Source organism: Zalophus californianus, chromosome 9 (assembly GCF_009762305.2).
Source record: "Zalophus californianus isolate mZalCal1 chromosome 9, mZalCal1.pri.v2, whole genome shotgun sequence".
NCBI lineage: Eukaryota > Metazoa > Chordata > Mammalia > Carnivora > Otariidae > Zalophus > Zalophus californianus.
In genome coordinates, this window is record NC_045603.1 from 15,713,937 (window position 1) to 15,735,683 (window position 21,747).

General features: G+C 37.7%; 1 protein-coding gene across 10 annotated transcripts in view; it reads right to left on the reverse strand.

The window, feature by feature from the left end:
• The window catches only part of RIC8B (RIC8 guanine nucleotide exchange factor B), a 105,401-nt gene that overhangs the window by 7,834 nt on the left and 75,820 nt on the right, over positions 1–21,747 (reverse strand). Inside the window, exons 8-12 of one of the 10 annotated variants that reach the window (XR_003519680.2) lie at positions 17,358–17,502; positions 9,841–9,960; positions 6,589–6,672; positions 2,224–2,362; positions 1,403–1,579 (exon numbers count right to left, since the gene is read on the reverse strand). Coding sequence is in view for 5 of the 10 variants with exons in the window: in XM_027592062.2 (XP_027447863.1) it covers positions 6,633–6,672; positions 9,841–9,960; positions 17,358–17,502 (305 nt within the window). In the remaining 5 variants the exon portion in view is untranslated. The other 9 variants (XR_003519681.2, XR_003519682.2, XR_003519683.2 and 6 more) reach the window with 9 other exon arrangements.

Below are 21,747 nucleotides of genomic sequence, written 5' to 3' on the forward strand. Positions count from 1 at the left end.
AAAACAGATCTGGGGTACAAAAGAGGATCTGAATGGAGACTTTGAAATCCTAGGCTGGCAAGTCTGGACTATAGTTACAGAGGTATTTTTGTCTTCTATTTCATCTAAGTAATTATTAAAAATAACTCTCATTACAAAGTTTGAAAGCTATGAAACAGTATTGTCCTGACATGAAAAAGAAAATGTTCTATGCTATAAGTATTCAATTTTCATACCCCTATGTGTCTAGCACAGCGCCTTGCCAACAGCAGATCCTGTGTAAGTGTTTATGGACTAAACTGAGTTGCAGTTGATGTTATCTTGTACTTTCACAGAAAGGGAAAGTATAGTGTTTTATGGGACTCCTAATAAATAAACCATGATCAAGAGAAAAGCTAGATCTTTGGGTAGAAAATTCATTTTCATCATCAAGATCTACAAAGTTAGGAAAGATATTAGCCTTCTACAGGAAATTCTGCATAATACTTTCCAAGGATTTCTTGTTCTCTGCTAGACTGTGAGTAACTTGAGGACAGAGTCCATGTCTTATCTAACTGTGATCTGCAGTATCTAGTATAGGCTGGGGACACACAGTAAGTGCTCAATAAATGCTTATTAAGAGGCTATAATACATGGGTCATGGCATAAATGGAGAATGGTAGAGAACCATTTGTCAAGAATCCTTATATTATTTTAGTTATTATTTCCCTGATGAGTCAATGTCATTAGACATTCTGACAGTGCAGCAGAAGTCAGGCCCCCTTTGTACCACACAGCCTGGAATTCCCAACCACTAACTGGTGTAGACTCAGCTTCTTACACATTGGGGCATCGGGAGGTCTAGATTCTAGTCTCAGATCTTCCTCTAACTTGCTGGGTGTCCTTGGGCAAGTCATTTCCTTCTCAGGGCTTGAGTCTACCCATCTATAAAATGAAGGGGTTGGACAAGATGATCCCCAAGATTCTATTCTAAGAGTCTAAATATTAGGCTACTAAGTAATTTTGTTCTATTTAAAAAGCTGCTAGGTTTTTAAGACACTAAAACTCAATACTGCTAAGCCTTTGTTTCTAATCAAGATATATATTCTAAGCCTAAGAGTCAAACATAGCATCCTACCTGTAACTGACCGACACCAAGACTGGAAATCCTTTCTGCAAAACTACTGGCAGATGATTAGAATGATTACAAAAGTAAATCAAAGCAATGGCAAGTGTTACAAAGGAAGGATCTAAATTCAATCATGGCCCTCACTAAGCAGGCCATTTCATGAAGAGTTACTGGCCCTAAATATATGAAGGTCACATCTAAAAAGGATGGCTAGGTGTCAGATAATATGTACATCATGGTTAAACGGAGATACTGTATATTGAAATGTGCATCAGGATTAAGATATTCACATAGCAACAACTCCTTCATACTTACCTTTAATGCTATACACAGGCCTTAACACAAGTTAAGACTGCCCTCGTTATCATCAAAAAGTACAGTGATGTCTACTGGATAAAGAGCCCATTCTAGGCACTGTGACAGTATCATGGCGGGCTTCTCATCTGATCAGGCATCTGGCCAGGGAAGAGATAAGCCTCCAAGAATGTTCAACTGGAACGAAACATCATTTAGAAATTTGATCTTACTAAACGATAAGGAACCATAATCTATAAGGGCTTGGCCAGGCATGAGGACATAGATAAAGCACGTCCAAGAAAGGAAACCCTATTTTGCCCCAGCCTAACCCTTGGGACTGCTAATGGAAACCAAAAAATACTTTCTTAAAGATTTGGGGGGGGGTGGGAGATTATGGGATTTATACCATATTTAAAATTTTTTTTTCTTCCCCCAGATATATTTTAACATTTTCCTGAGCCACCATTTCCCTGTAAGGGTGGTCCTCTGGGATGCCTGGGCTTACACAATTTCTCAGAACCTTAGAGAAGGTTCCATTTCTTAGGGCTTCTGGTTCCTATGTAAGTCTTTCCCCCAGAAATGACAGTGCAATATTGGGGCTCAGATACTAACATACCCAATCGCACATTATAGAATAGGCCAGATGTATATGTGTATAAAACACCTTACTTGACCTGGAAGCAAGAGAATACTCTTGCCCACAGCACATGTTTTTGTGCAATACAAACAAAGCATTCAATTCAAGTGTACTTTTTGAAAAACAGGACATAATTAAGCAGTTGGTAAAATGCATTCTTGTTTCCCACTTGCAGATCTCCCAAGAGTCCCTTCGAATTTACCTATACGAGTTTCAGCTTCCCGCTTGCCACTTAGCTTGATAACGACTCAAAAATCATTCCCTTGTTTTCAAGGGCTCTTCTTTCTTGTCTGCTCTGTGTACTACAGGGCAGTATTGACACATGGAATTAATGACAGGGTCTGTAATGAAACAACAGTCATGCAAACACCAGTCTGCTCTTTTGATAAAACAGCATGTTAGAGACCTATTCACCTCCCTCTAATTGAGTACTGCATAATAGTTCCGATCCTTTTATGTAATATATTTTGTTCTATGATTAGAAAAGAAGAAAGGGGGAAACCTGTGAGGCATTGCTTCCTTCAATCGCCCCTGATTAATTCTCTGTTTCTAATGAGGGCGGCTGCTATTTAGGCAGGTTCTGTTACATAGTTGTTTTGTTGACTTCTGTACAATGTATAACAAAACCCAAGACGGGATAATTGGGAACCATTTCTGTGGCACAGGGATTCCTGCTCTTAATGTAAGGTTGGCTTGGAAAAAAAGAACCCTCACATTTTAAATTAGCCATTTCATATTTAACTCCTCTTCACATTTGAAAGATAGGATGAGAAACTGGTAAATAAATAAAACATTTTTAATAAACACAGAGCTTTTCCAAAAACGCCTGCTAGAATGGAGCCTGTGCTAGCCCGGAGAAAGCAGCTCTGTAATCTGCTCTAATTCCAAGTCTTAGAGTGCATCTTATTTCAAGATTTCAGCATCACTGGAATAGTCCATAATCCACCGAAGTACAGTGGACTACCTAATAATTTGTTGATATCTTACAAGTGTTTATAACCCCTTTTTCTCATAGAAAAATATTATAACTTTGGCCATGGCTTAACATGTTCGGTTACATGCTAGGCAAGAATGTCCTTTGGGCTTGGACCCTGATCCTTCATCTTTCGTGATTTCCCATCTAATGGCTTCCTAGTGCTGACTGGGTACACTGATTTCACTAAGCCACTAACCCAGTACACTTGGAGGGGTACGGTGGCTTTTCCATAGGAAATTTGAGGTCTTCAGGCTGCCTCTTTCAAAACAATTCTGAGATCTTCCCTCAGACCTCACCATTGTGCTTTGGGACTGGGTACAATTAGGAAGCTAAATATGTAGCATAAAAATATTTCCATGACAAATGGATATGGCATATTGTCCACTACTTTGGACTACTTTCTACTTTATAAAGGTAATTGGCAGTTGCCTAAATAGTCCCACTGGGAAGTCTTTTTAAAGTTAGATTTTCTTAATATGATTGCATTAAATATAAGAATTTGTTAGAAGACCTGTAATCATTCTCTTTTTAAAATAATTAAAATAACTCATATTAACACAGAGTCATAGCAATTTTACTGGGTCTGTAATGAAACAAGTGTGTGTGTGTGTGTGTGTGTTTGATATAAACTATTTATTTTAGCACCTCACCTGATCTTTGAGAAGACCTCAACTATGAAATGAAAAAGCAGGAGTGCATGTCTTCCAGATCTTAATTCTCTTTTCAGGTAAATATGCTTACTGTCTGTCTTTGTGCTTTGCATTTTCTTAAAATTTAGAACATCTTTTTTAAAATCAGACTGACACATTTTTGAGAGCTGTTGGTCATTTTTCAAAATAACGTAAGATCTGGAGTCTTACAACTGAGAACTGAGTCCTGACTATGTCATTAACCAGGTGCCTGATCTTGGGTCAGTCACTTAATGATTGGTCCCATTTATTCTTCAGTGAAACACTCCTTGCCCTATCTAATTCAGAGGGCTGCTTCACTGATCATTAGAGATCATATATATATATGGAAGCGCTTTTTAAACTTGAAAGCACTATATAAATATTAGTCCTTTATCCTTGTTTCTGTTAGAAGATCACATGCAAAGCTTCTAAAAATTTGTTACCTACCTCACATTAAACAGCATGGTTAAAAAAATATGTAGAAAGAGGTTAGGGACAGTGCTAAAGAATCAAATTTAGTTTTATCCTAAAACTAAAGTGAAAGTATTCTTATTTCTTGGTAAATTTTCTACAGAATTTTTCTATCCTGTTGTCCAAATTAGCAAAATAAATATTAATAAGAGATCAGCATGCCAATTGACACTGTTGAATAAAGCAGGAGAAATAGAAGTTCTTACATGCTTTCCCCAATTAGAAAGACTTAAAAGTTGAAGGAGGGTAACTAAGAGCACAAACAGGGGACATTTTTCTTACTTGATGTTTCTCTAACAGAAGCCATTTCAGCTAGTGCTTAAACTAAGAGCTCAAAGTAGTCATTCCTACTACTGAGGTTAAAGAACAGTGACTACCAACAGGCAATACAAAGGTCACATGACATCCTACTTAGAGGTGTCTAGCCAGTGGAAGGGCCCTCTATAACCTAAAGATACACAATATCAAGTTTCTCAAATTAATCCTCCCTTGCTATTTAAGGGTATATTAGTTTAACCAGATCCAAGTTCCCTTAATTGAACTTCCGGGCAACCTTACAGTGTATTTTAACGATGTAGAATAGTGCTGCCACATGTAAATATAATGTAAGCTACAAATGCAAGCCATAGGTGTAATATTAACTGTTCTAGTAGCCACATTGAAAAAGATAGGTAAAATTGATTTTCATATATTTTGCTAACCCAGTATATTAAAAATATTATTTCAATATAAAATCCATATTAAATAATTGAGATATTTTATATTTCTCTTTTTATACTGAGTTTCTGAAAGCCTGAGTATTTAACCCTTATAGGACATCCCAATTCAGACTAACCGCATTTCAAGTGCTCAGTAGTCCTATATGGCTTGTGGTTACTGTATTGGACAGCACAGATCTAAAAGATTTTCTGATATAAACAATTAAGATCTTTACACTTTTGTACCTACAATAGATCTCACAATGCTTTAAAAATTGGATGCTTTTGAAACATATCTGAAAAACATGTTCTCGACTAACTTATCATAAAGGTGGGTGTGATCACAGCTGTTGATATTTTTGTAAGCAGAGTAACTTATTCATAGGGAAAAAAATTACATATTCTCAGTCAGCCCATCCCAGCTTTAGTAAGTCTAAAAATAATCTCTGGGTTAAAGGGAACTATTCCCATATTTGGAACTTGCATTTATTAAGAAAGCCATGTCCCAAATACTGCACAATGGCTGGCAAATATATATATATATAATAGATAAGGAAGAAATGGGAAAATAATTAAATGTAAATTTTAGATTCTGATAGAATGTATAAGCAAAATGGCAATGTACCTTGTTAAATGTGACTGGGGTGGGGTGGTGGGGCAGGGAGGGATGGCAGTAGAAGATTAATCAGTGCCTGGTTCCAATTAAGGAAATAAAGGGGATTAGAAAAGTCAAAACAAAATGAAACTTGAAATATTATTTCCTTTGGTTAGTTTAAGCTTAAGCCAATCAATCCTCTCTCCCTCCTTCTGGAGGAGGCTGCGTTATTATACGTGAGCTGTGTGCGGTAGCTAAGGCGAACGCAATTGTATTAGCCGCACTGGAGCTGCTCAACCACACAGCCCCCATTCTAATCTCCCACTTAAGTTGTGGGGGCTTATTTTTTTCCAATTCAAAGAAGGAAAGAGGAGGTGGAGAGGGAGGCAAATTTCATCCCCTCTTTCACCTCTGCTCTCACATAGAAAGCTTCATTGAACATTTTTAATCTCATGCCTCAGGCCTTAATGCTTATGCTATATATTACAATGATCACTTTAAAGAAATTATGTGCCCCAATATTTAAATGAGTCAGTCATGGGCCAAAGTACCTTTATGGAATTCCTTTCCAGCCCTGAATTTTATCATATCTGGCCAAGAAATGGAACTGACAAAGTATAAAGTCTTAAACCATGTAGGCTATTTTACAGAGCAAAAAACTGGCCTACAGATGTGGGGATCAGCTGTGTGCTCATTTCATCATCACACACTAGGGGAACCACAGGGTACAAGGCACTGTACTAGCTAGACATGATGGGATTTATAGGGTTCAGATTATTTTCAAACTCTTACGACCTCCAGGTCCACTGCCAATCCCCTTACCTACATCTGTCACAAATACAATCCTGATACACACACACACACACACACATACACACACACACACACACACTCACTCACTCACTAGGAATACTACTAAGTCAGTTGGTATTCAATGGGAAGAAAATGTTTGAGCATGAATCTCTCCGGTGTCCTTGGAAATATAGCTACGATAAAGCTGCCAAGGTAGTGAGCTCCTTGCAGCGGTCGCCATGCCCAGCATGGAGGCAAAGTGGAAATGTAACTTTAATTTTTGTATTGGTGGTTTTATAGTTTTGGTAGTGGATGACATCTATACCCTACACCAGGCTCAGTAACAGTACTTGGCATGACCAACCTTAGTCATCACTTTGGTAAGTGCTTTGGCACGGGCCACTGTTGCTAACCACCATCCTGGTGCACGTCCTTCACATCTGCTCTCCTATGGATGGAAAAAAGGAAGTGTCTAGTGTCCATTCATTGGCCACGTCACCTCCAATCTAGCCTTTACTCACATGCCTTTCAATTCAGGCCCAGGAGAAAATGATTTCATTTTTGAGAAGAAAAGTTAATCAGACAAAGCTACAGTACACTCTTAGCACAATAAAGACTTGGTGGGATGAAGAACATCCTCAGAGTGACAGTTGAGGGAACTAACCAGTAGCACAATGCTGAAGAGGATGATTAGGAAGTGTTCTGGCAAACACTGACTCTAACAGACAGACACAGTAGCACAGTGGACAGAGCAAAGGTCTTGAGTTCTGGAAAATGAAGTTCCTAGTCTCACTTTGGTATGAAGCTAGAAAGAGAATGTATGTGGAAGTGTTCTGTAAACTGTTGAAATGGAGTATCACGTCATTAGCTTGGAAATGTTTAGGGCAATTCTTTGGGATTCCCCCAATTAGAAATCTGATAACAGATTATATTAATCAAATAATGATAAAACAACCTGAGCTTTTTGGAAGAAAGATGCAGTATATGAATACCAAAGGTTTATCTTATTGACAGTAGATTTCCCTCTACTTGGAATGAATGGTCATTTCTCCACTTATCTATTAAATACCTTTTAAACTTCAAGAAATCAGCACAAATGCTATCTTCCCTGTGAAATCATCCCTGATTCATCCAGACAGAATGAACTGCTCCTTTTCCTGGGTGTTTACAGTTTAACATAGACCTTATTTTGTCATTATTTCCATCTACCTTGTATTTTAGAACAGATTATAGCCATTTCCTTCACTAGAATGTGAGTTTTCCAAAGGCAGAGCCTGTCACATTCTCTGAATCTCCCTCATCTTCCTAGCACAGTGCCTTGCACAGAGTAGCTGCTTAATAAATGTTCCCTGAACTGTACTGAACTTAGTCTACTCTGGCTCTATGCCATCTCTTCTTCCTCAAAAAAACCAAAAACCAAAAATCAACAGTGAAGAGAGAGAAGAAACTTAAGACAAACATGTAAGACGCATAAAGAATGGCTTCATTCTTTGCATTCCTGCTTTGGAATGCCCACTACTGATCTCCATACAGTTTTGTCATTGATTATTAGTGAGAGCAAATGTTAGAAAGCACACACACAAAGGCAGACAATGTAAAAAACCCACCACACGTCATGCAAAAAATCTGTGATTTAGGACTATTTTTAAAGTTGCCTTTAGCTTCAATTTTAATGGCAAAATCGGTACCATCAAAGCCAACAGAAGACGTATTTGCTCTGTTTTATACATGCAAAAATCAGTATCACCTTCAGATTGAGTTGGGCATCTGCTGGGTGTTTCTGGGTGAGTACACATTTTCTTTGAGGCATAGTTTAAATCAAGTGGAAGCTTGGATATTTCAAACTTGACATTTGTGTATTTATTTGTTGGCAGCTTCTAGAATATGTGGATTCCCCTGGGATTAAAAGAAGGACCTAGCACTGTTTTCTGTCCCTTGTATAGGGATGCCTTATGAAATGATCTTATCTCTTTCAGTAAGTCAAGTATCTGGGTTATACTGTTAGTATTTTAGGCAGTCTTTCCCCCATCTCCCACTTCCCTAGTTTGGAGTTTACTCATTCAGGGATATAGGCAGTTGAACAGCATCTGTGTTCTCTTTTAAGGGCTCATATTATTGGAGTGAAATTTATGAAACTTGTTTACTGTCCTAACACACTGATATGCTCCACATAGGTCGTTATTAACACTTCCCTCTCCAGCTTCTACTAGATGGACTCTGTTGGTTCTCATCCTAACTTTTATACTTACACCACTGTTTCATTAGCTACATCAGATCCTTTCAGAAGTAGCCAAGCACAAATCTTAGGTTTATATATTCATTCAGAGCTTGTAATTCTGCTTCCTGTAGGTTTGCCTACAGTATTTTCTCTTTGACTATAATTCCTTTGGTAAAGGAACATGTCAGTTCTCTATGAAGGTATGGAGAATGTCATTTGCAAACAAAGGTCATTTGAAGATTGTGAGCATAGTTAGCTGTAGATTCTAACCTCTTTGTGAAAGGATGGAAATTCAAAAGGACTAGCTGGAAGTCACTAAATTCTAGTCATACTAGCTTTGTGGATGTGATCTAGATGATGAAGCTGTTTATTTCTATATAACTACTACCACATTACCAGCATCATTTGAAAAAAGCTCAGACTCTGCCGTGTCTCCCTGTACTTGTTATACTCCTCATGTCAGTCAGCCTCCTGCTGTGCCCTAACCTCTACTTGTTTCTTTGTACCACCTTTCCCTATAATGGTTGGCTTTCTGGCTTTCCCTGGATTCTCCTGACTGAGGTATACTGGCCTTTACATAGTTGCTGTGAAAAAGGAGATGCTCAGAAGAAATACACCTTTAAGTGGCAGCTGCCCCAACACACAGAAGCACTCACTCAAGATGGCTTAAAGGAGACAGGGACTCAATGTATGACTAGAAAATAGAGCAATTCAGGCAAGTGTGAAAGGAATTAATATTTTCTAGTAACCCCTCCAAGATGACTAGTTGCTGATTAGTATATATTTGACTTAAGTATTTTCAAGACTGGCTATTTCCGGAAGGGAAGGCGGTGTGAAGCAAGAAGGGAAGGGGAGACTGTCTTTAGAACCCCTAATTAATACAAGCACTTGCTTTCAGAAAACCCTTAATTTGAGCTATTCCTTTTCACTTTTTCCTGTTGGGTGCATGACATTTTAGAATTCTTGGTAACAGCAGCAACCCAAAAAGACAGAATTGCCAACTTGCACATCAAAAACGAGGGGGAAAAAAAAGCATAATGATTTGGAACAAAAACCAAAACAGACTAAAACAAAAAATACAAGAAGCAGCAAAATCATTGAACCTAACTCATAGCATCTTTTTGAAGACAGGGAGGTTAGTTGGTTAAATATCACAGTGATCTAGTAGTTACTGTCCTAGCTTTGAGAGTTTAAATGTTTAAGAATGCACATCCAGAAGCGGCACATGTAGAAAAAACCATGGTAGCCAAGAGAGATCTGACCTACTGCTGCCCGGGCCACCCTGTTCCAATTAACATGGATTTCCAGAGTTGCTGTTCCATGATAACTCTCAGTAAGAGAGACAGAGAAATAGAACATTTTTAGAAACCAAGCAGAAAATGGATGGGAATACAATACCTGGAAAGTTTATCAAGCATGTTGACAAGTTTCATGGCTTCATATTCTTTTTGTTCTTCTGTCATTTCATCTATGGGATTTGGCATTGGTTCCTCTAAATGACCAGTGATAAGATTAATGCTACAAAAAGAAAAAAAAGTTATGCTGTATGTTTTAAAATTATGCTCTTTCTATACTTTCTGGTCCAAGTTATAAGTTGTAATAAGAAAGAGTATAATAGCCAAAAATTGGCAGTAATAGCAATTTTGTAGTATAGAACTACTATAGGAATTTTAAAAAATTTGCTTCTTGTACTAATTTGCTTTGGGAAATGGGTGATAGTTTTACTTAAAAAAAAAAACAATAGCTGACTTGCCAACTTTTTTCTAAAGGCATGGCTGCTTTTTAAAAATATGAAATTTGGTGCCGTTAGGATAAATATCCTTGGATGCATAGTTTATTAATTTAAGGGGACAAATGATTTCAGATAGGAGAAATCCATTTTGTGATACAGCATAAAACACATGTGTCAAAAAAACTGGAAAAATGATGGCAGAGAGGCTGAAATCTGAAAATGAAAGCATGCCAATTTATCATCTCAGGAAATTAGTCCATTAGTGAGACCACAGAAGGCAGTGAGTGTTCAAATAATAAAAGATAAAGCAGAAGAACAATTTTAATCAGATTTGATCTGACCTAGATTAAAAAAAAGAATGAAATCTAGCCTACGAAGAGACAGGTATACCATCTGACTTTCTGGAAATAATAAAGTACTTAAAATGTGTATGTCCCATAAACTTGTATGAAGTTCTAATACCAAACAAGCTATCCTCTTAGATGAAAGCCATACTTTTTTTTTTTTTTTAAGGAGATGAAAGAAAATTCTTCAATGGCTGCTAAATATCTATAACTTAAACATCTTTCTGGAAAAGTAGACAAGAGGTTACGGCATTTTGTTTCAGCCAAGTATGGACAGTTTGCAGGGATATTTCATTTGATCATTAAAAACAAACAGCAAACTGCTAATAAATTGCTTTCTAGGGTCTACAAACACAAATGCTTTCAGCGGCCAGGCCTGCAGGATAAGCGAATGAGTGAACTGGTCAACTATAAACAGTGTGGAGTTTTGGGGACTGGAGTAAACTTGAGGACAGTGCCAGTCTAAAGTGGCAGGAGGTAGAATCCTGTGGGCCAAAACAAAGACCTTGTGATCAATTAGGTCCTCTGGAGGCTAGCGTGCAAGCCCTGCTTTAGACTTTGACTTGGGCAGGTTAACTTTCTTTACTGACCAGGGATTTTTCATTTGAGTAGTAAAAGGGCTAGGTCACTAGGTACTATTACCTATTACTAAAAGATTTCCTTTTCTTTTTCTACATTCCTCAGGGGGTACATGATATTCAGATTTTTGTGGTAGGACTCAGTGCTCAGCATCCTCAAAAGCCAGATCTAAAACATCCGTTTTAACAGTCTTAAGACCTACATCTACAGCCATGATTAAAAAACTTTTTTTTCCTTCAAAGCAGTGGATTGACCCACCCACCTCCCCCTGCCTTTTTTTAAACAAATGAAATCTACACAGAAAGCCCATATATAAAATAGACAAAGTGGAACGGCTCAAGGAGAAGAGGGGATGGGGTGGCCAAGCAGAGTGGAGGCCTAAAGCCCCTTATGTTTGTCTGTACTTACTCGCTTCCTCTTAAGTTTGCCCCTGAGGTACTTTTAGGAACTCTGGGAAATGGTCTGAAAACTCACAGACTTGTCAGTCATTCTTAGCTTAGGCTGCACATTAGAATCACTTGGTAAACTTTAAAGAAAAGGCTTAGGCCTCACCTGAGACCACCTAAATCTATGTATTTTTTTTCCTGGTGATTCTGATACACAATGAGGTTAAGAACCACACAGGGCTAGAGTGCCAACTTCAGACCCTCATTGTGTGCTAGTATTCCCTCTTTTTGTTGTTTTGTTTTTTAGGTGCTCATAAAAGAAGAGAAAAAGGCCTCTAGTTAGTGGTCATTAATAAATACACTGAAATGGGGTCATCATAGTTCCCAAAGTCAAGAACAAAGGGGACCTAGACAAGGCTTCAGAGAACTACAGCGTTTTTAAGATGTATCCAGATGCCACACTGAAAATGTAATTCCACCACCTATCTATTATTTGCTTAGGCTTATAACAACAGAACATTTTCATTGGTTTATTTTCTGCCACCTGCTAAATTAGAAAAACGAGTCTTATAAATAAATTAGTAAAGGTATTTATTATAGGCACATACTACTTCCCAAGCAGACAAAGGAAATCAGGCCTTAGAATAAAGGACAAGGGAAGGTAGATGTATTAACTATGTAAAACATGTTCGATTTGTCTCTTGAGAGAAGGCGCCTCTTCTCAAGTTCAGTGGAGGGGTGATTTAAGAAATCAGATCCACAGACTGTTTTAGAATATAATGACATTAGCACAAGCCATCATTTGCCTTGTGGGGGAAAATGTGTCAGGAGGATACACTGGTAAGCTCTGTGGTATCCCCAAGGTAAAGTCAGGACATGAATTTCTGAATCAGGGCACATTTGATTCTTTTTTTGGTTCTTTAAAGGGCTTAATAGAAATGATGTCCATTTTCCACAAGCTGACCTCAAGTCCTCTGCTGCCAAAATGATTTAATGACTTGCTCCGAAATTAGCTACTAAAAGTCACAAAATCCTTTGCTCACTGAGCATAAAAGCAGTAGGCAGAAATTCATTCTTACAGAGTAAGAATTTACCATCCTTTACTCATCCAATACCCCCCACCCCCAGTATGCAGAAGAATGTACACAGTATCACAGAAAACACAAGTTGGGGCTCTGAACTGTGCCACTCATAAGAAAAATGCCAATGTGCTTGGGGTCAGGAGGCAGACTTGGAAATTGTCTCCCCTCCTGCTCCCCACTTCAAACCAGACTCCTGTGGTTTCCCTACCCAGAGAGGAAAACAAATAAGTCACTGTAACAATGATGTGAGGTTTCATAAAGTAGATTATTTTCAGTTGAACAATCACTTGCCACCTTTATAGAACCTCAAATAGTACAGTCTAAGATTTAACTTTCTGGGTTTCAGGATCTTAACACTGAAATTCTGGGGTTAGTTTAAGACAAATTCTGGGGTTAAGTTTAAGTAAGTCAAAACTTACCCTGGGGTAAGTTTTTAAGACTCTGAGTCTTAAGATGCTTTAGGTACACTAACTGTGGCGGATACTATACTGGGTAATTTTATGGTATGATTTTGTCTCACCCTGTCTGTTCCCCTACCCCATCTTTCCAGCACTCCAATTCTATGATTATATATGTCTTTCAGTTAGGTGACAAGAATTATTTAAACTCATTTGTTAGTGTATCATTGAGCATTTTGTATTATATAAGGTCATTATATGAACTGACCACAGTTATGGGCCTGGTGATGAAGGGATCAAGACATAAAAAGGTATGGGCATATGAATATATATGTAAAAGCTGAAATATATTTCAAGACTTCTGCTTTTCAAACTGTTGCTATATTTGGCCAACATCAACAGTACCAGGTCACTTAACAAGAAAGCTATTAAAATTTCCCTGAGCTATATTAAAGTTAACTTCAATCTCTAAAAAGTGGGGATTAAATTTTACTCAAAGCATTCTGGTTAAAGAAGGGTTAGCAATAAGGGCAAATCTCTACAGAGGCTAAGCAGGTAGGATGAATGAAAAGGATCCGCTGTTAAACCAGAAGAGCTTATGCCTGGTATGACGGGGACCGCCGCCACTCAACTCCATCAGCCAGCTGCCTGCCATGTGAAAATGCAGGCTTAGTGTTATTAGAACTTCTTCAAAAGAAGTTAGACATCCAAATTTCCATCTGAAATATCTGAATTCTAAATGTTGGCAAGTAATTCAGAAGTACTATGTAAAACAGAAAATAAAAACACAAAACTAAATAACCAATGAATGCAACATCAAGTAAGTCAAACAGAACCTAACTGTGAGCTACGCCAAGCCTATGGGTGGACAATTTGCAACCTCTAGGAAAGGATCAGTGTTTTCAGGAAAAGCTATTTGTGAACCCAGAGCCAGGACAGGGGGAGGTGGGGTGGGAAAGGAGAGGTTCTATGCAAATAAGGCTAGAAATGTCTTTCCAGGAAAAACTCCCCAGAATACTTGCCCCCTAACAAAACAATAAAAAGAACAGAGTGGAAATTTACTATATCCTTGTTCATTTACTTCAAGAAATATTAAAAATACAGATTTTTTGGCATAGCTTCAATAAGGGTGACGATTACAATGGGACTTAAAGCAACAGAACAAAATCTTGACAAAGAAAGTCTCTTTGTCTCATGCTGGAGAAATTATACAGCTGCTGCCACAGCTACTCCTGAGAGAACGACAGCCAAGAAGGAAACACCCCTGAGTGGCTTAGTACAACGATTTTAAGCTTCTCTATGTGATTATGAACTAGTGTAGGGTATTGAGAGTATAAGGAGGTATCCTAGAGTTCTGCCCACCTTGGCCATCCCCTCCTTCTGCCCTCCGTTTAGCAGACCTTTAAAGATACCTTTTGGACCCCTAGGCTCCTATATACCCAGCCTGAAAGCCACTGGTCTAAAACGAGCCAAATGTCATTAGGTACACATCTTTCAATTGATGTTTGGAACGATGTACAAAACCATATTAGTTATACTATACCACCTGTATAGGCAAGGGGCCTCCATGCTCAGAGGCACAAAAAAAACTGGTATAAAAGTTAGAATTTAGACATTTTTCTTTCTGATACAGGACCAAAGTTTATCTGAAAACTTAACAAACATGGCTAGACTTACACCAAAAACCTGTGTGGCATGTAACTTGATTCTATGAGTATATTTCTGCTAATTGCAGAAAGCCATTTCCAGTCCATTAAATACACTTACTTTGACACAAAAAAGATTGTTGTGAAATTAACAGTCTCCCATAGCCTGAATGTAAGCTCCACACAATTGTTGGTTTCAGATTCCACTAAAGGATTATAGGTTACCTTGGTGCATCAATCACAATCCACTTACATTTTTGACAACGGGACTAGGGCCAACTGGATAAAGGGTAATTTCTCTGCTTCTGCCAATACTAGCAACTGTTGTGAATAAATGCATCATAAGAAAAGCATACTGTGATCTTGAGAACACTGATTGGTGAAGAGTAATCAGAGGGTAGGGAAGAAAGCAATCCTTTCAGAGGCTGAGTTTATAAGCTGGACTAGATTGGTAAAAAGTTTTCATAATTTTTAGGGAAAAAGTTCTTTGAGAGCTACAGATCACTCCCCAAAGCACAAAGGGTTCTCTTGCTTGCAAAGTACTTTGTTTACCACCACTTCCACAAGGACCATTTGAATAAGCATTTCATTTTTTTTTTTTTTTTTTAAGTAGGCTCCACACCTAACGTGGGGCTTCAACTCACAACCCTGAGATCAAGAGTCGAATGCTCCACCAACTGAGCCAGCCAGGCATTCCATGAATAAGTATTTTAAATTAACAAACATCCCACTACAGTGTTTCACCTGAAAGAGGGAAGATGTAAGAAAAAAACAGACGCAAATCTATCTGAAGGGGAAAGATGTAATGCTATGTGAGAAACACAAATTTATACTTATCATGAGCAACGTTTAAGAAACACAACAAGGTTTCACAATGGTGACTATTCTGACCACACTAACACTCCATTCCTATGAACAGTATAGGCCAGGTCCAAAGGCTGAAGAAGATTCCAACTAGGGATGTAATAAGGTCTAAGTACAGAATCTTCCTAGCCAAGACAATAACAATACCAAACATCATGGTCCTTGATTTAAACAAAAGGTGCTCTCCTGAAATCTAACCTCACTTTCATAATCTAACACATTTCTGTTTTCCATTCTACTAGGAGAGACCCAGCATTCTTATATTTTCTCTGAGCAATTTCTTGTTATAGTAGCATTCTGGTGCCTAAGATATGTGATCATTACCACTGGTAGAAGTCATCTACCAAACGAAATCAACAATACACACTGAGATATAACGACATCAAGTATCCAATAAGTATTTAAGAGTTTTTTTTAAATCTTAGTTGACTTGTCCACGTAACTTGGGACACAATATATGCCTAATATAATTTCTACTTTCATTTAAAAATATGAAAGTATACCTCAAGTGGTATACTTTAATTTCTCAAATGGAGAGAGATAAAATATTAAACTGATATGAAAATATAGTTTATGGAATAGAAAAATCAAAGCTAGCAAGACTAATTTAGAATGATGACTTCTATAATTAGGGAAAGATTAAAGTATGATTCCTCTATCTAAGCTTCAATTACATGATAGAGATGCCCAATTTATAACATCTAAATGGTGGCAGTCTTAAGAATGTACTGCTTAGAGTCACTGCTAGCTTTTTTCCCCAAAAGTCTTTTTTTTCTAAGACAGACTCTCCAAGATCCTGCTGAGGCTGAACTGGAGATACTAAAAGTAATGCTACCTACCCAGGCCTGATTTGCCAAGGAATACAGGCCATATAAGTCTTGTCTAATTAGGGAATGATCTTTGCTTTTACCTTCTGATAACCTAGTACTTTCATGTTAACAGGGCACAATCTACCCTTTTAAAAAAAAAAGCCTAATTTTGCAGATGATTTTCTATCCTTTATCAACTACCACATGTTCCTCATTACATTCTAGAAACTGTCAGTAGAAAACCTAGCATGTCAACATCATTGATAATGCCAAAAGGAAAGGGCATACCCTTTTAACATTCAGTAACGGAAACCAGAAAATTGAGCTCAAATAACTTCTATGAAGTGGAACTAGGAAATTGACCCGGGATGGGGGTTTAAGAAGGGGAAAAAAAGGATGGGGAGGAAACAGAAGAAAGTAGAGGTGGTCTGTTTTGGGATAAGAGAAGACTTAGTGTCTTTGATTTCTAAGCACTGATTCAGGGAAGACTCGATAGAGTCTCTGGTTAGCCTACTCAGTGCAATAATGTATCTGTTAAAAGATTATTACCCAAGCGTTTGATTAGAATTTACTATGGAGCTACACTTCTTTCCTTTTGCTAGTAATGTACCATTTTACTGACTCATATGGCTTTTATGGAAGAGGGAAGATCAGAATTCATGGAACCTATGTTTAGATTTCTGAGAAAGACTGAAGCATCAAATAACCAACTTAAATACTTGATCTCGGTTATACCTTATAAAATCTCAACCTTATGGAAAAGAAAGCAAAAAGTGGGCAATAATCCTTTTTAAGTATATGATGGTATACATCTAAAAATACCATCTCTCCAAATACTTAGGATAATGAGCATGCAGCAGAATATTTCTCACAATATTATCTTTCCTCAATCACTTGAGGTCACTTTTTAAGCCACCAGCTATGAAACTGCCTCTAAAAACACTATTAAATGGAAAGCTTCCAAATCCACAAAAGAAAAGAAACACTTGAAAAATGAGAGACGAAAGAAGTGAAAGTCAAATAACCAAATCAAAGGCACAGACATAGTTAGGTGAAAAGAAACTTGATACTATACTTTGGTTTTGCATTTTTGTACTCCTCAGTGTCTGTGTCCTCGTCCTCTGAGTACCAATTATCTCCTCTTCCTCCGGCCAAGAGGCCCCTGGCCGCCAACAGTCCTGCAGCATTCCCATAGCCAGTGTATTTCAGCAGGCTATCCACTGCAAAAACAGAAGAGGTTTTTAGACAGGAATCCTTGGGTGCTCACTGTCATTACCAACTATTCACCAGTACAGGGAAGTGTGGGGATATATACCACAGCAATAAACCTTAAAATTGAGAGGTTTTCAAAGTGTGGTAGAGGTTATACTGAACTACCTACCAATTCTCCTACATGCTCTGAGGACCAGAAGCCTTTTTTCAGGTGTCAGAAATTCAAGCAGAGCTGTGTGGAATATACTTTGTGGCAGGAATGGAGCCTCTGTGACCACAGGGTCATCGCTAAGGGTGGTGTTTTAGGTTTCTGGTCACAAAGCTTTTCATTCAGTTTTAGAGAAAGGATGACTAGACTAGAATTAATGAAACCCAGACTGGAATTTTACCAACACAGTCATTATCTAAAATCTTTCTTGTACCCTTTATAGGAATGACAGGGAAAGAGTACCAGAAATCACAAAACTTAAGGATGTTTGCAAAAAGGATAGCTAAGTTACTTTTCTAAAAAAGTAAGCAACAGTACATAAGTGCATGATACCCACTGAGAAGGTAGGTCCAGGAGTTAGACTGGCTAGATTTGATTAATGGCTCTACCACTTACTAGCTGGTTGACTTGGGGAAGTTATCTTATAGCGCTGTACCCCACTTTTTCTAGTCTGGAGAATTGAAATAATAATCTACTTCACAGGTTTATACATCCAAAGCACTTAGAAAACTATCTGGCACAGAATAAATACTCTTTCTTTTTCCCCTGGTGATAATTAGGTAAATTGAGTGTGTTAGGCTTCTCTTAGTCAACAACAACAGCAACAGCCCAATGAACCATTTGGTGCGGGTCAGTATTACCTTGTCATCAGTGCAAGGTGATAACTCTAAGATAAGTGGACACATAAAACTTTTGCAGGGAACCCTGAACTGTAGGAATTCTTTGTGTGTGTGATTTATAAGAACCTTTAAGGAAGGTACTAAACAATCGTTAGCTTTATTTAAGAGCACTTTCTTTTCCTCAGGTACAGTTTCAAGGTAAACACTAAAATATTCAATCTAAAGATAAAAATTTTAAGGCTTTCAATAAAACGTAATCCTAAAGACAACTATAGGAAAGAAACCTAACACTGTTTTATTCACCTACACCTATTCACTTTAGTAAAACCTACATCTGAAATACTACTGTAATTCAGACCACTTACCTCAAAAAAGACAAAATAAAGCTGGAGAAGATTCAGAGAAGGGCAATTAAAATGACTTTGGGGTCTGAAAGGGGCAGCAGATAGGGAAATAGGAGGGTAAGGAAAGGGGATATATATGATCAGAGTATGAAATCATCAAAGGCATGGATAGGATGAATAGTCCAGGAGAGAACTGTTCATTAAATTTTCAAGTACTTGAACTAGAGGGTACCTTCCTTGACATTGAAAATAGGTACTTTAGGGACAAATAAAAGGAAGTCCTACTTTCAAAGGATATAGCAGACTGGTGACATCTGTGCAAAAGGAAACATGGATTAATAATATAAGTAGGTTAAAGTTTATTCTCTTTCAACTATTTTCTACCTTAAAACCTATTGGTAATTGTTGTCTCTTTGGTAATAATTCTCAGTAGATGCTAGATAGAATCATATTAGAATTTAATGAGGGATCATGGTGGTATAATTTGAAAGCCCTTGGAATAAATGTGAATATGCACCCTCTTGCTCTCAGTGCCTCTGCAAGACTGGAATGGTTTAGATAAATTAATGAATTCTTAAAGGATAATTAGGGAAGTGAATATCCAGTCCATACAGATATTCTTAATATTCATGGAGGTCAGACATGACTTTAATGACATGGTCAGACACAAAGTCAGTGAGGCAAAGGATCATAAATCTGAACCCACATGGCACTGATACTCTCATTGTAAGCATTTCTGATAAGGCTTATTTTTTTTTAACAAAGAGGTTTAGTAGTTCCAGTAAAAAAAATTCACTAAAATTGTAAAAGTGTAAGTTGAGATATGAATATACTTAAAAAATAACAATAAAAAAGACAAAATACAAAGAACCACGTACAATGGCTTAACATTAAAATAGTTTAAGAATGCAGAGTTTATGAAAGGCCAAAATAGGTTAAAAAGAAGTAAGCAGAACATAAAATAATGGGCTTTCTTAAGGAGACAATCCTCCTGGAAGCTAGTTAATAGTAAAAAACACGTGGCACTTTTATGAAAATAATGCAGTTAAGTCCATTCATGGGAACAAATGTGTCAACTCTGACAGTTTGGGTTACAAAGGCTATTTAAGACACATCTTGCCTTCAGAACAGATAAGGCTATAGCCAAAAGTTTTAAAATCAAATGAACTTCTGTTAATGGGATAAAATACTTAAAAAATGGGGGTGGGGGTAGGGAGACAAATGGACTACGAAATCTTCACAGTGAGAAACATTTTCTTTGTGAAGTTCTGATTGAGATTATTTGGCAGAGTGTTTTGAGCTACTTTTTAATCTATTTTCAAATACACTGTACAATATTCTGTCAGTACTGGGAAGGTAATAAAAGGAAAATGGACTGAATTTGGATGTTAAAGTGAGTTGCTAAGGCAAGGAAAGGTTTCCCGGGTGGCCCTTAAAAACAAAAAGAAACAATATAAAAATATTTATTTTTCTGTCCCAGTAATCAACCATGCAGTTACGTAAAACTGCTACAGAAATGAGACAAATCAGCAGTCAGAAAGTTGCAAAAAATCTTTCACCATTATTTTATCAAGATGCTGGAGGGCACCATGAACAGAGGGAAACAACCACAGAAGCACACTGCAGTTAGATGTGCACTGCTGGTAAAAATACCACTGCTTACACAAACGTGGGTTTTATCCTACTCTATCATGAAAACAAAAAGGGGTTCTGCTCTTTACCAAGGAGGAAGAATGGCAGAGCCAGATTCTACCCAGAGACCATTCCCCTTTCTCTGTTATGTAGAGAAGGCTTTAATCCTTTTCCTTCCAAATAGTGCAACTTTTAGAAACTTTACACTAGCAGCTTCCTCTAACTAGTACTCTCCCTATTTCCCGCCTCACATCCTTCTATTCCTTGTTTCATACAACTGCCTCATAGATCTTTGTAAAGCAAAAATATGGTGTTATCACATTCCCGGATAAAACCTTTAAGATCTGCCATGAAGGCTAAGGATGCTTCATTTTCTGGTCTCTGCTGCCTTTTCCAAGCTCACCTCCTATTATTCCTGCACATCATAGATTCTTCACATCTTGAACTAGTCTCTTTCTTATAAATACCAGGGCTGTTTCCCATTTTTCTGCGAAGACTTTCTCTGACTGTGTCCACACTACCCAATCATTCCCTCCTTCAGGCTACCACAACACCCGGCACATTCCTCTCTTACAGTGTACTGATCATTCCTTTATATGGAGAGATCCACAAGACCATATATTGACTACACTGCATTCAGACAGCAGAAATTTTTTATAACCATTTGTAAGGTACTTTGTTAAAACTAGGTATCCAAAGATGAAGAAGACATGATCTGACGTAATGAAACTCAATTTGTTGAACTTGCATTCTAGACATTAACTGAGGGTGAGAACATAGCAAATGGCAAAAGCACTAAAAACAGATGTTAAGTAAAAATGGTACAAGGAAGAGAGAATGATTAACTCTGCCTCCATGATCAGACAAGTCTTCACAGAGAAGATACTTAAGCTGATCTTCAAGGATAAATAAAGCTCACCACGCTAACAAAGATATTCCATGCAAAGGGAACAGCATCTGTCAAGTTGTGGAGATAATGCCAAGAAATGGTACAGTATAATCCGGCAAGAATAAAAAAAATTAGCATGACTAAGCAGAAAGTATATAATAGTAAATTGAATTTAGAATATAGAGGCAGGCCATGAAGGTATCTAATAAAATTTGGATTTTACCAGGTGTCAGGGAGTCACTGAAAGCCTTACAAGATGGTAATGACAAGACTGTATTTTAGAAGACTCCCTCTGTTAGCCATGTGAAAGACAGACTGAAGAAAACCTGACCAGAAACAGAGGGCTATGATTATTTTAAGATTTTATTAAGAGAAACACAGATTTTGGAATCTCCAGCAAATAGGCTGAAGCAGAAGCCAAGGGAGAGGATGAGATCACTCAGGAAGCAATGTAAAGTGAGAACAAGGGTCAGATGAGAACTCTAGGGAACATTGGCAGTTAAGTGTGGGCAAGGACAGTTGTCAAGTAAGACTGAAAAGAAAGGTCCGAGGAAATCCAG